General features: G+C 39.4%; 1 protein-coding gene across 2 annotated transcripts in view; it reads left to right on the forward strand.

The window, feature by feature from the left end:
• The window catches only part of OSTF1 (osteoclast stimulating factor 1), a 56,608-nt gene that overhangs the window by 25,843 nt on the left and 16,246 nt on the right, over window positions 1-14,519 (forward strand). For both annotated transcript variants that reach the window (XM_043891512.1, XM_043891511.1), the window contains exons 2-5: window positions 2,100-2,146; window positions 9,014-9,064; window positions 12,333-12,396; window positions 14,178-14,231. In XM_043891512.1, coding sequence (XP_043747447.1) covers window positions 2,100-2,146; window positions 9,014-9,064; window positions 12,333-12,396; window positions 14,178-14,231 — 216 coding nt within the window. The remainder of the gene's footprint in view (window positions 1-2,099; window positions 2,147-9,013; window positions 9,065-12,332; window positions 12,397-14,177; window positions 14,232-14,519) is intronic.

Raw genomic sequence — 14,519 nt, forward strand, 5'->3', positions numbered from 1 at the left:
CAGTAGCTCGGTGTGAGTAGCACAGGTGGAGAGCTTTCCCATCATTATGTGAAGATGTATTAGACAGTGCTATTTTGATCTGCTGTTTTTCAGACTTCTTTTTGAGTGCATGTTCCTTTCTTTTATTCATCCATTCTTCATTCCTTCAATAAATAATTATTAAGTTCCTCCTATGTGCTAGGCATTGTGCTAGGTACTTCGATATATCATTCATAAAACACTTGCCCTCATAATGCTTAATATTCTATCAGTGAAAGGTTTTAACTGCTACTAATAATGTATTTTTGGTTTAGTTGCTAAGTCATGTCCAACTCTTGCGACCCCATGGACTGTAGCCTGCCAGGTTCCTCTGCCCGTGGGATTCTCCAGGCAAGAATACTGGAGTGGGTTGCCATTCCTTTCTCCAGGGGATCTTTCTGACCCAGGGGTTGAACCAGGTCTCCTGCATTGCAGGTAGATTCTTTACTGTCTGAGCCACCAGGGAAACCCTATATGTATTCTATATTATGCTGTTATATTTTAAAACATGTTAAAATAGGAATGAAAACAAATAAGATAAAAATGTACAAAGTTCCATTGTAAAAATTTTTTATTAGGATATAGTTGATTTATGGGCTTCCCAGGTGGCTTAGTAGTAAAGAATCTGCCTATCAAGCAGGAGGCAAAGGTTTGATCCCTGGGTGGAGAAGATCCCCTGGAGAAGGAAACAGTAACCCACTCCAGTGTTCTTGCCAGGGAAATCCCATGGACAGAGGAGCCTGGCAGGTTATAGTCCATGAGGTCGCAAAGAATTGGATATGACTGACTAAACAGCAGCAGTGATTGATTTAAACGTTGTGTTGCTTTGAACTGTACAGAAAGTGAATCTGTTGTAGATATACGTATATCCACTTGTTTTTAGATTCTTTTCCCACATAGGCCTATACAGAGTACTGAGCAGAGTCCCCTCTGCCCCACCGTGGTCCTTGCCAGTTATCTCTCTTTAAAATGTACATAATTTCTGAAGTAGTCTTTCTGTGTCCCATGATGCCACTGTCCCTAATGGTGCTCTTGGACCAGGCGGTTATCTCTAAAGCTTCCTCCAGTACTGAAACTGAACTGTTGTCACATTTTAACTAGGTCTTTGATTTTGATATTCGTAGGCTTTTTCCTATACCATTTGCCTTTGTTCTTATATATTTATTTAGGAAGAATTTATTAAGTTCATACTGTATGCCAGGTAGGTGCCAGGAGATTGAACAGGTCAGGGTTCCTGCCCTCCCATGAGACAGGCTTGCACATCAGTTATTTTTGATACCAGGTATTGTGGAAATGCAGCGAAGGGACATCTAAAAAGGGAGATGGCTTGGCAGAACAGAGGATGTGTGCTGTTTTGTGTTTTGTCATGTACTCAGTCGCTCCGTTGTGTCCAACTCTTTGGGCCCCCTGGACTGTGGCCCGCCAGGCTCCTCTGCCCGTGGAATACCGGCGTGGGTTGCTGTGCCCTCCTCCAGGGGATCTTTCCCATCCGGGGACCAAACACGTGTCTCTTGCATCTCCTGCATTGGCAGGTGGGTTCATGGTTTGGCAGAACAGAGGATCGTTCTCATGAGCATGACTCATTTGTGGATTGTACTCTGTTGTGGGGCTTAATGGAATCATAGATTTGTCCAACAGGTAGTTTTTTTCTTCCTGGTGTTTTCCTTTCTCTTGGAAAATATAAAATCATAAGCCATTGATTTAAGAATATGTAATTACTGTTAATTTTCCCATTAAGTAACTTTATGTTTAACTGTTACCTTTCAGTTTTTAAACTGAGACCTTCGGGTTGGAGAGGCTTTACATAGGACAGAAGCTAAGTAGAAATAATTAGGTAGCTCCTGTTGTTTGAGAGAGGGAAGCAAAATCACCCCCCAGAGGTGTGTGTTTATTCATACTTTCATTTGACAAATATTTAAGAAAATACTCTTCTATGTAGAAAAAACATTTAATTCCAAAATAATTTCTCAAGAGGCTTTTAGTTAGGGAATTCTGAAGAATATAAAGGATAATAAATACTATTCACTGAAAATTTAGAAATGAAAAAACTGATCATGTGTTCTTTGTTTCCTTTCTTTCAGGGCAAGTTAAAGTGTTTAGAGCTCTTTATACGTTTGAACCCAGAACTGTAAGTATATCGGTCCCAATACTGACATAAAGGGATTTCCCTGGCGGTCCAGTGGTTAAGACTCTGTACTTTCACTGTAGGGAACACAAGTTTGATCCCTGGTCAGAGAATCCTGCATGCCACAGGTGTGACCGAAAAAAAAAAAAGATACAAAAACCGAAGGTGATTTTGTTTAGATACTTCCTTTTGTCCTAAATGGCCATGACCTGCTTCAGCCCTTCAGTTGACTATGGACAGAGTCTCATGTGGTTCAGCCCCCTTCCCAGCCCTCCTGTCCTCTGTTCCTTCCTCTTGGTGGATTATTCCAGTCGAAATTTGGTGCACAGTAGAACTCACCTCTGGCCTCTTTATAGACCTATGGCTCTGCATCCCTCTAAACTCTGATTACACCCTTCCTCTTCCATAAAGACTTTCTGATCATCCCCCAGTGGAGTGGGATGTCTCTCCCTGCTCTGAATTCTACACTTAGCTTAAAATCCTGCTCACCAGGACAGTGTCTAGGGTGGAGAACACAGGGGTTTCAAGCTGCCAGTAGCTTTAGGACCCAGTCTGCCTCTTTTAACAGCTGTGTGACTTGTTAAATTCAGAAATTACCTAACCTCTGTGCCTCCGTGTACTCTTCTGTAAAGTGAAAGTAAGAATAATAATTTCATAGGATTTTAGTGAGAATTAAGTGAGATTATTTTGTAAAGCTGCTATTACTATTAAGCTGTCATTGTTACTATTAGAAGAAGTAGTGATTTCTATATTCATAGACTCTGGTTGTTCAGTCACTAAGTCATGTCCAACTCTTTGTGACCCCATGGACTGCAGCACGCCAGGCTTCTCTGTCCTTCAGTATTCCTCGAGTTTGCTCAACCTCATATCTATTGAATTGGTGATGCCATCCAACCATCTCATTCTCTGTCTCCCCCTTCTTCTCTTGCCCTCAATCTTTCCCAGCATCAGGGTCTTTTCCAATGAGTCAGCTCTTCACATCAGGTGGCCAAAGTATTGGAGCTTCAGCTTCAGCATCAGTCCTTCTAATGAATATTCAGGGTTGATTTCCTTTAGGATAGACTGGTTTGATTTCCTTTCTGTCCAAGGGACACTCAAGAGTCTTCTTCAGCACCACAGTTTGAAAAAAGCATCAATTCTTTGGCACTCAGCCTTCTTTATGGTCCAACTCTCCAACTCTCTTAACACATATTTTTGATTGGTTGATACATTGATTACTTTAATTCAACTCCAGTTCTACTCCAAGATGGAATCTCTGCTGCTTTTTAAAAATCTTAGTTATTATCAAATGCACAGGAGAAAATCGACATTTAATTCATTGCATGCTAAGTCGTGTCCAATTCTATGCGACCTTATGGACCATAACCTGCCAGGTTCCTCTGTCCATGAGGATTCTCCAGGCAAGAATACTAGAATGGGTTGCCATGCCCTCCTCCAGGGAATCCTCCCAACCCGGGGATCAGCCTTGGATCTCTTACATCTTTTGCATTGGCAAGTGGGTTCTTTACCACTAGTGCCACATGGAAAGCCCATTATAATTCATTAGGGTCTTTGTTTTTGGCCACACCACACACCCTGCTGAACTTCCCCAACCAGGGATTGAACATGTGCCCCCTACGTTAAAAGTGTGGAGTCTTAGCCACTGGACCACCAAGGAAGTCCCTAACTCATTAGGTTCTTTGAATATTCCCCATTTAACATGCTATTTTTAATATCCATGGTCCCGAGGATCCTGGACTATAGAGCTAATTCATTCTGTATGTACTAGATGGTCATTAATGACTACCCCATGCCCTGCTGGCCCCACACTCTGCTCCTCTCCATCTCCCCTCAATCCAGATGTTAGTGGGGAGGCATCTGGCTGAGCAGGTAGCCCCTAGGTCTTAGGGGGTCTTCCTGACTGGTTAAGTGCCCGTGCTTTACTGGTTGTTCAGTATTTTGAACATCATCCCAGAACTAGGTTAATCTTACATCCATTTTCTGAATGAGAATTTCTGTTGGATAAACTCAGTTTGGTCTCTCTCCCCTGAGACCAAGTAACTGTCTTCTCTAGTGGGATCAGTATACCCCCAGTACATCCTAAACTCATCAAGCAAGTTGGAAGGGCTGAGCTGCGAGACCATTGCTGATGTGTGCAGCACCCCAGGAAGACCTGGGTCCAGTTTTTTGCTATTGTACTACTCTCAGGAGTAGGCACAGAAATGCCCAACTTTCTTGATGAGCCACTGAACAAGTAGGACACTGGAAGCTTGTCGCTCCTGGTTCTTCTGGCCAAGCTATTTCTTCTCTGTCTTGCTCGAAGGTAAGGTAGTCCTGGCACTACCAGCCTTGTTTGGTTCTCATTTCTTGCCCAACTCTCAGTCTAATAAACCGCCATATAGAGGTCCTGCAAGACTGGATAGACCAGTGTAAAGTTGCACTGATGCAGAGAGAGCAGAATTTCCTGTGTGCTGGATTTATGTTGATTTCTGCAACCCACCTCTATCATATAGTGCTTGCTGGGCTCCTCTAGGTTTAAAGCACTATCTGTAGTGGAAGGAGCCCTAGAATGGGATTCCAAAAGCTAAAGGCGAGGAGTCCAGTCCTACCGCTCACAAACTGTGTGATTTGTGGCAAGTTCTTGAACCTCTCCGAGCCTGGTTGCGAGATGGAGATTATACCCATGACCCAGCCCTGCCTTAATGGATTGTTGTAAGGATCAGATGAGATTAAGTATGCTTTGCAAGTATATGGTACTGCTGTTGGCTTTGCTGGTAGGGTAGGGAGAAACAAGAGAAAATTTCCACAGCCATTGCCTTTTATCCTGGTCATGACACCATGGCAACCAGTAATGGCTATGCAAGACGCTCCGGTATGACGGAAAGCAGAGGGACTCCAGGATCTGCCTGTCATGGTTCAAGTTCAGTGTCTGCTATGTGTCTGCTGTATGGTCTTGGACAAGCTTCTCAGTTCTGATGTGATGATAAGAATAGCACCCACTTCACAGTGTTACTGGTGAGATTATAAGTGTCCAGATCCGTGCCTGGCACATGGTAGTACTATTAAAGTGCTAAAGAAAGCATCTGTAGTGAATTTGATTTTTTTTTCTTTTATTAATTCCCTTGGCTCCAGATGAGAAAAGTGAAAAATTTCAAAAGGATGTCACAGTCTTTCCAAAAATTTTCATAAAATATATATTTGCATAAACCAAGAAAATTAATGCCTTGAGAATTATATGTTACCAAGAATATATGGAACAGGAACAAGGATATACATTACCAAGTTTGTACTCATCCCCATAACATCCCAGTGGCCAACGAGTAACTTGTTCTAATACCTTGTGGTTTTTCAAGGAGAGAGGAAAAAAAGAATATGGTTAAAAAGCAAAGAACAAAAACTAGAAATAGAGAAGTGCCTACTTGATTGTGTCACTCTTTTCGCATCATGTTCCGTGAATATGATGCCAGGAATTTAAAAGTAGATCCTCATTGAACAGTTTACATTAAGTGTCCCACAAGTGGTTTCTTAATGGAAAATATGAATATTGGAGATAAAAATCTAACTTTTAAAACCATGAAATTGCCTTGTTGTCTATACTGCCAGCAGTCTGAAGAATTTGATGGAACACCTCCTCAGCTCAGTTAGGAAAAACCGCTCCTAGTTTCTATGCAAGAAGATATTTTACTCTTACGAAAGAGTAGCATTTGTGTGTCTGGGAGCTATTGATTAAAAAGAAAATAAACCATCCATTCTCTTTTATCTGGATGAAAAATAGCAAGACTTTTTTTACCTGACTGAAATCGACTGCCTGTTGTTGCTGCCTTGGTTGGAAAACAAGTCTGATCTAACACATGGCTGAGGCAGACACCGCTACTGAACGGCATTCACTAATTTACAATCTGAAATGGCGCTGAGAAGTTTTGAAATGACTGTACTTGGTGACATTTTTCAAATCATGCATTTTACCAAACCATGAATGACAATAACTATTTGAGACCATACAATTTAAAATATTGAGGTAAAATTCACATACAATTAACCACTTTAAAATAAACAATTCAGTGACATATAGGCATAATGTTGGGGAGCTGTCAACTCTTGTCTAGTTCCAAAATATTTTTGTTACCCCCAAGGAAAACTCTGTACCCATTAAATGGTTACCTCCCACTCTTCCAGGCTTTATTCCTTTTTATGATGAAGACTAATTACAGGGACGTGTGTGTGTGTCTGTGTGTGTGTGTCTGTGTGTGTGTGTCTTTGTGACTGTGTGTTTTTTGTTTCTTTTTAAGTCATTTGGTTCTTTCTTAAAACGTGTCTTTTGTTTCAAGGGTGAATGATCTTATTAAGTTTGGAAATTTAGGCATACTTGACCTTTGTGATTTTAGAAGGTCAGTACTGTTGGTAGAGATGACTCTGTCATTTAAACATAAGCACTGATTGAGGATTCATTATTAGGCATAAGTGGGCAAGGTTAACTTCTATTCAAGACATTGAAGTCTTTCAAAACTCTTAGAAACTCAGAGTTACTCCAAAAAAAAGTGAAGTTTTCACATATACCCTGTTTTCTTTACTTCCTTACATTCTGCTTTTTTCTCTCCTCCCATTCTTTACTGTCATCCAAAGGAGAGAGAGTCTATTCAGATTGCTAGCGAAAGCCAACCTTATTGTCGTAGGGGTGGCCACTATGTCCTGCATGGGATGCTGTGGTGGAAAGTAAGTTCCCTTTCTGGCCTCTTGACAAGTAAGCCAGTTTGCAGCAGGGAACTCCTAAAGTAAATAGTTTGTTTGTCTAATTACTTATTATTTCCATCCCACATTGGTTGTAATACTGATCATAGATCATCAGAGCATTTTAGAGAAAGATTAGAGAAAGTCTTAGAAGGCTTTACTCTTTTTCTTCTAAATGCCTATTTGCAGTAATTTTAAAATGTATGTCATTGATCTACATAGATTCAACTGATGTTGCATAGATATACTGTGTGTAAGTCTAGTCTCTGCAGATCGAAGTGTAAATTCAACAAATGTTTCAGGAAGTGCTTTCTAGAGGAATTCAGACATTTTTTGGTTACCTTAATTGTTTGCTATGTTTTATATATGAATGCATATTGCATCTAAATATTTATGAATTGTGGTTGCTTAAAGCATGGTATACTATTCATTTATATTCAGGGAAAATAAAATAATAATAGAGATTATCTCTGAAACTAAATAAACTACTGGTGCAGAGTCACATTAACTGCCCAGGTCTGCAGCTAAGAAAGGAGATAAACAAAAGGAAAATGAAAGAGTGAAATAAAATTTGTTTCACTAGCATAATTTTTATTTGTGTGGAATAGTAACCACAATCAGAAATATCAAAGCCTTTTTTTTTTTTTTTTCAAAGCCTTTTAAAAATATTTTTCACACCAAAATTATGAAAGTAGTGCATGCTCATGATAGAATTTTATGCATAATTTTGATCTTATCTTGTGTGAAATTTTGTGCCCTACATTTTTCACTCAATATGGTAATGTAAACATTTCTCAATATATGAAACTTGTTCTCAAAAGGTATTATATTGTGTGTGTGTATAATTTTTTTTGGGGGGGGGGTTGTGTGGCTTGCAGGATCTTAGTTCCCTGACCAGGGATTGAACCTGGGCCATGGCAATGAAAGCTCTTGAGTCCTAACCACTGGATGACCAGGGAGCTCCCTCAGTTCAGTTCAGTTCAGTCGCTCAGTCGTGTCCAACTCTTTGCGACCACATGAATCGCAGCACACCAGGCCTCCCCATCCATCACCAACTCCCAGAGTCCACCCAAACCCATGCCCATCGAGTCGGTGATGCCATCCAGCCATCTCATCCTCTGTCGTCCCCTTCTCCTCCTGCCCCTAGTCCCTCCCAGCATCAGGGTCTTTTCCAATGAGTCAACTCTTCGCATGAGTTGGCCAAAGTATTGGAGTTGCAGCTTCAGCATCAGTCCTTCCAATGAACACCCAGGACTGATCTCCTTTAGGATGGACTGGTTGGATCTCCTTGCAGTCCAAGGGACTCTCAAGAGTCTTCTCCAACACCATAGTTCAAAAGCATCAATTTTTTGGAGCTCAGCTTTCTTCACAGTCCAACTCTCCCTAGGCATCATTTAATTTAATTAAAGTTATGCTGATAAATGGTATCTACTATGGGAAAAACAAGATGTTTAATCAAAGTGCCTGGCTTCATTCAAAGAGTTTGGTTGGTCCAAAAGCACATTTTGTCCATGTAATCAATTAACCCCTTAGAACTGCTTATGGTTCAGACTGAGTTACTGCTTCATATCTTTCAGCTCTTTAGCCTTATTAATGGTTGAATTATGTATTAATTGTTCTCATATATGAGATGTTCATTCTCTCTGAGCATGAAGAGATAAGGTAATGGTTTTCTCAAAATAAGTAGATAGTGATATTGATATGAAAATGTTTAGATTTGAAGCCTAATCATTTAGGAGAGAGCCAAACTTCTAGCTGATTTTCTTGGTTTTGAATCTAGACATTGATCCTTTTATAAAAACATATATATCACCTTTTGAAATTTTTACAATGAGGAACTTTTATTAATAATCCTGTTTTGGCATAAAAACACCTCTCTTTTATTGTGGAGGAAAATAAGGTGTGTATGTGTGTATGTGGAGCTGGGAATTCTTGTTATATTAATTCTTTGAAGCTTCTCATGGGAAGATTCACCTTCTTAGACCTATGTTAGTTTGTCAATAATGTTTTGTTATATGGTTTATGTGCAGATTTAAGTATGTAAAATCTATGCTGTATATAAGGATATTTTAGGATTTGGAATTTGTGTAATTGTTTTCATGATTGTGTTCTAATTCATGAAAAAAATCGCATGGAGTAAAACTTAAAATTTTTTTTCTTTAGCCAGATGAATTGTATTTTGAAGAAGGTGATATTATCTACATTACTGACATGGTAAGCCCAGTTAATATTTTTTCATACTATGCATGAACTAAAGATATATGACTATTTTTCAGTACTTTATTTACATGTATAGCTATATAGAAATACATACACCCAAGTCAATTCACTTAACACAATTTGTAATAGCATAAGATTACCTTATGTCCATCAGTAGGAAAATAGTTGAATGAACTTTGCTGTATATACAAAGAAAGTATTATTCAGCTATAAAAAGGAGTGAGGAATATCTCTATATAATATTATGGGGTAATTTAAGTGAAAAACAGCAAGGTGAAAAAATTGTGGATAGTGTGCCTTTTCTTATCTAAGAAAGGATGAGAGGATATATGTATACTTATTTTCCTCAATTTAAAATAAAAAGTCAAAGGAAGAGTTATACATTTTTAAAAAGTAGTTTCCTCTCTGAAAGGAAAGGGAAATAGAATAGAGGAAATATATAGACGGAACAGAGACTTTTTAAAAAATTATACCTTGTTTTGGAGAGCACACTTTGGAATCATGTAAAACTTTTGTGTAGTTATAAAATTAAATGATAAAAAGCAGTACCTGGAAATGAAAAGCAGAATGAATCAAATGAACTTAGTTGTATCCCAGAGAGGTACAACACACGGAAAGGAACTATTCCAAGTGACTTTAAAACTCGGCATTTTGACTGAATATCTCTAGTCAAATAATATAAGGAACAGAAAGAACTGCCACCTCCACATTATAAGCTGTTTTTAATCATGATGTTGTTGGAGAAGGGTCGGTATTGTTATTCTGAGATTGCTGCATGCGTGTTGCAGTTTAGAGCAAATGAGTCAGTAGGTCAATGATGTAGAAAACTGGGAATTTCAGCCTGCAAGAAAGAGTAAACAGATAGATACAAGATCAATGAAGTTAAGTAGCTCTACATTTGAATTGAAAGTGTGTTGTTTTTTACCTAAAATAAACAAAAATATTTCTTAATCTGTCCTTTGAATAGGCCAAAAAAAAAAAAAAAGACCATCCCGATAATAATATATTTCCCATTAAAAGGAAAAAAGTTCTTTTGAAAAATGTCTGGTACTAGGTTGAGAGCAGCAGAGGTACAAGATAAGCCCAGGACATCTTCCTATTAGAAAGCAAGGAAGCCACCAAAGACTATGAGGGTCACACTGCAAAAACACTGGAGCTAAATAGAAGAGGCTGCCACTAGTCAAAGATAGGACAATTTGAGCAATCAATTAGTGCAACAATCCCAAGGATTGAAATACATCTACTCTGTATAAATTCATGAGCTCCTAATGGTACTTAAAAACAAAACTAAACATCTTTGGTCAACCTGAGAGAATGCTAGGGAACCAACTTTTTATTCTGGCAACTGTTAAGGAAAAGAATCAGTATTTCTTCTGCCTTTTCTTTATGAACTCTATCTCTGGGTCACGTGAGAGTTGATGAGGAAAAGTTTGTCTTTAAAGTAATATTCTAGTTATTTAAGGGCTTCCCTGGTGGCCCAGCAGTTAAGAATCCACCTGCAAGGCAGGAAACACGGGTTCAATCCCTGGGTCGGGAAGATCCCCTGGAGGAGGAAATAGCAACCCACTCCAGTGTTCATGCCTGGAGAATCTCATGAACAGGAGAGCCTGCCGGGTTATAGTCCACGGGTTTGTGAAAAGTCAGACATTAACTTAGCCACTGAGCATGCAAGCGCATACTAGTTATTTAAATGAAGAAGGAATGATAGAATTAGAATGTCACCATTTGCAACCCTTATGAAATAATGGATCCAGATGCTCATCAGTGGTTACTAATACTATAGATAGAGAGACCACCAGACATTGTCTCCTGATGGAAGAATCAGTGCTACAGATGAAATAACCTTGCTGAAGTTGCTGCTGCTAAGTTGCTTCAGTCGTGTCCGACTCTGTGCGAACCCCATAGACGGCAGCCCACCAGGCTCCCCTGTCCCTGGGATTCTCCAGGCAAGAACACTGGAAGTGGGTTGCCATTTCCTTCTCCAGTGCATGAAAGTGAAAAGTGAAAGTGAAGTCGCTCAGTCGTGTCCAACTCTTTGCGGGCCCCATAGACGGCAGCCTACCAGGCTCCTCCACCCATGGGATTTTCCAGGCAAGAGTACTGGAGTGGGGTGCCATTACCTTCTCGGTGCTGAAGTTGAATCTGACTCTAATTAAGCCTTTAGAACTAATGAACAATTTATAAACAATACATGGAACAAAGGAACACATTTTTTTTTATAACAAGGGACACAACATGTAAAATCCAGACTATTTGAAACTCTTTAGAACAATTTCCTTCAACAAGTCTATTATGAAGGTGTGAAAAAAATAAAAATAAGTGAAGGGGGAAAATATAGACTAAAAGAGACTTAAGAGGCAAATCATCCAGTCATATTGTGTGGCCTTTATTATGAGACATATCAGAAATTTTGAATATTGTACATATATGATGATATTAAGGAATTGTTGAAAAAAACTCTAAGCTGTGATAATGGTATTATCATTATGTCTTCAAGAAAGTCCTTATCTTTCAGAGATTCATATTGAAATATTTACAGATAAAGAATATGATGTCTAGAATTTATTTCAGAATAATCTGAAGGGGAGAGAAGTTGTAAGTGAGGTAATACATGAAACAGTATTGGCTATGAGTAGGTAATTCATGCAGTTAAGAAATGGGTATGTGTAGGTTCCTTATATGATTCCTTCTACTTTGGTACAGATTTGTGTTTTTTTTTTTTTAATGATTAAAAAGTCACCAAAAAAAAAAAAAAGTGAAATAAAGAGATTTTTAGAAAGTCAAATATATGTATATCTTGAGACTAAGAAATTAGACTTTGAAAAAAAAAAAAAAGAAAAAAAAAAAGAAATTAGACTTTGGGCAAAAAAAAATCCTATAGCTAGTCTAAACTAAACATAATTGTTTCACTTCTCTTTCATGTTATCTCTGTGTGATTTGTTGGAACATTGGAACTCTTTGATGAAGTGTATTTGATTTGTTGCAGGCAGATGTATGTATATTAGTAATTTAATGATAAGGGGAATGGATAACCATAAGTAGGGAAACAGGAAGCTTGATCAATGTGACCAGGGCCAATGGACATTTGGTAATGCAATAACTCCACATTTGAATTGGAAGCATGCATTTTATCTAAAATAAGGCAAAAATATCTCTTGCTCTAGCCTTTGAAAAGGTTAAAATGACGCCAGCACAAACCGCATGGTTTTAATTGAATGTGAACTGGATTTGGTGCCACTTAATTTAACTCTTCTTTCACCAGAGTGACAGCAATTGGTGGAAGGGTACCTGCAAAGGCAGGACTGGACTGATCCCAAGCAACTATGGTAAGACGGCTGCAGTGGCCTTACTTGGGCTGTATTTTGTGCATTCTCAATTATCTGTTTCCTGAGGCCTTTCTTCTTTCTCCTGTGGCTGAGAAATTGATGGAGTCGTTCCTAGTCTGGGACATTTTCTACTCTGAGCCTTCCCTTAATAGAGTGATCATGGACCCTGGAGGTACTTGAACTTGACTCTGGCTTAAGAAAATACCCATTGTAACATTCTTGAAAGAACTTAAGGTTTCCAGGGAAATGCTTTTGGCTTTACTTTATTCAAGATTAGAACATTTTTCTTTTTCTTTGCTTTCTCTTTTGTGTTTTAGACTAGCCCTTTCTTTAGTAAGTAACCTTGCCTTGTTATGTTAATTAATGTCTGGGGCAGTGATGTTCATTAAATGAATAATAGAGCAGTGAAACGTGGGTCCTGCTATGAAGCCACTTCAGTTGCAAGGGGGACAAAGCAGACTTCCATAGAAATCTGCCAAGTAGCAAGTGCACACAAATTGATAAACCAAGGGTCCTGGTTTTTAATTCTTCTTCTAACAATGAGGGACCTTACTTAAGGGACTTAACTGGTGCCCCTGGGACCATTTCTCCATCTGTATCATGAGAAGTCTGATTCAAATCACTTCTAAGGTTCCTTTGGACATTGTAATTAGATACATCCTCAGACCAATAGTGCTTGCATCAGGCACTAGTTCCAAACACTGTAAGGTGACTTACAAAATTTCTAGGAAGCACTTCACAGTTCCTAGGGGAGGGGAGGGGAGGGGAGAGGAGGAGAGGGGAAGGTTGCAAAGGAGAGGAGGGGAGGGGAGGAGGTGGAAGGGGGAAGGGAAATGAGTGAGGCTAAGGCCGTTCACACAGGGGCCTCACTTACCTGGTCTAAGGGCCATACCATTCTGGATTTTAAAAGGCTTTAAACATTTCTACACCCCTCTTTGAAATCCCAAATAAACAACTTCTGTGCACTCCCTTCCCAGCTGCTCAGAGACACCGAGGGTGCAATATGTTCCTCAGTTGCTAGATCCCTGGTAGTCAAGGGAGTGTCCAGTTGCAGCCCTCGGTGGTGGGAGGGGTGCGTCTGAAGTCTCCTTTGAGCAGCAGTCTTCGTGTGGTCACTCCTGCTGATTCTGGGACAGCGGTGAACACACCTTTCTTAGAGGCCGGTAGGCGTGCTGATTGCCCTTTATGAATACAGAAAGCAAAATATTTCTCCTTTACCCCAGCCCTCTTATGCATGCATACAAGGGAAACAATTATTTTTAGCCATCTTCAAAGCAGGGTGTTTTTAAAGACTGTAAAAATGAACCTTGAATGCTTCCTTTTGCAGTTTCCTGACTGAATTTCTTGTTGAAATATTTGAGCAAGCTAGTATGCAGGCCTCGGATCTGTGTGTTTTTATTTATTGTTGTTGTTCAGTTGTCCAGTGGTGTCCAACTCTGCGACCCCATGGACTGCAGCCCACCAGGCCTGCCTGTCCCTCACCATCTCCTGGAGTTTGCCCAAGTTCATGTCCGTTGTTTTTATCTATACTTCCAATTAATTGCTGCACTTATTTCTGTTTATACTCCCAGTTGATTGTTGTGTTATTGTCTTAACTTGGTTTCTTTTGAAAACAGAAAACATCACTTTGATTTTCTGCCATTTTTAAAATCCACAGTAAGTCAGGGTTGCTGTATGGTGGAAGGTCCTGGCATTTCTGAAGCTTGGGTACTAAGCTGGTTTCATGGAATCCTTTGGGTGGCCTTCTCAGCATCAATTTGCACTTTTTCTTTTCAATCTAGTGGCCGAGCAGGCAGAATCCATTGACAACCCATTGCATGAAGCTGCAAAAAGAGGTAGGTATGATTCTTTTCAATTGAGATAAACAGTACAGTAAAACACAGATAATAATTATATAGTTTGATGACTTTTGACAAATGTATACACCCGTGTAACCAACACCCAGGTCAAGATCTGGAACATTTGCATTATCCCAGAAAGTTTCTTTCCCAGTTAAATTCTTGCCTCCCACAAAGGCAGGCTCCATTCTGCCTTCTTTCACTCTACAGAAATGGGTTTTAATTTTTAACATGTCAACAAATACTTTGGAGCCCCTTACCTGCTCTGTGCTTAGTGGCAAGTGA

This window comes from Cervus elaphus, chromosome 29 (assembly GCF_910594005.1).
Source record: "Cervus elaphus chromosome 29, mCerEla1.1, whole genome shotgun sequence".
Lineage (NCBI taxonomy): Eukaryota > Metazoa > Chordata > Mammalia > Artiodactyla > Cervidae > Cervus > Cervus elaphus.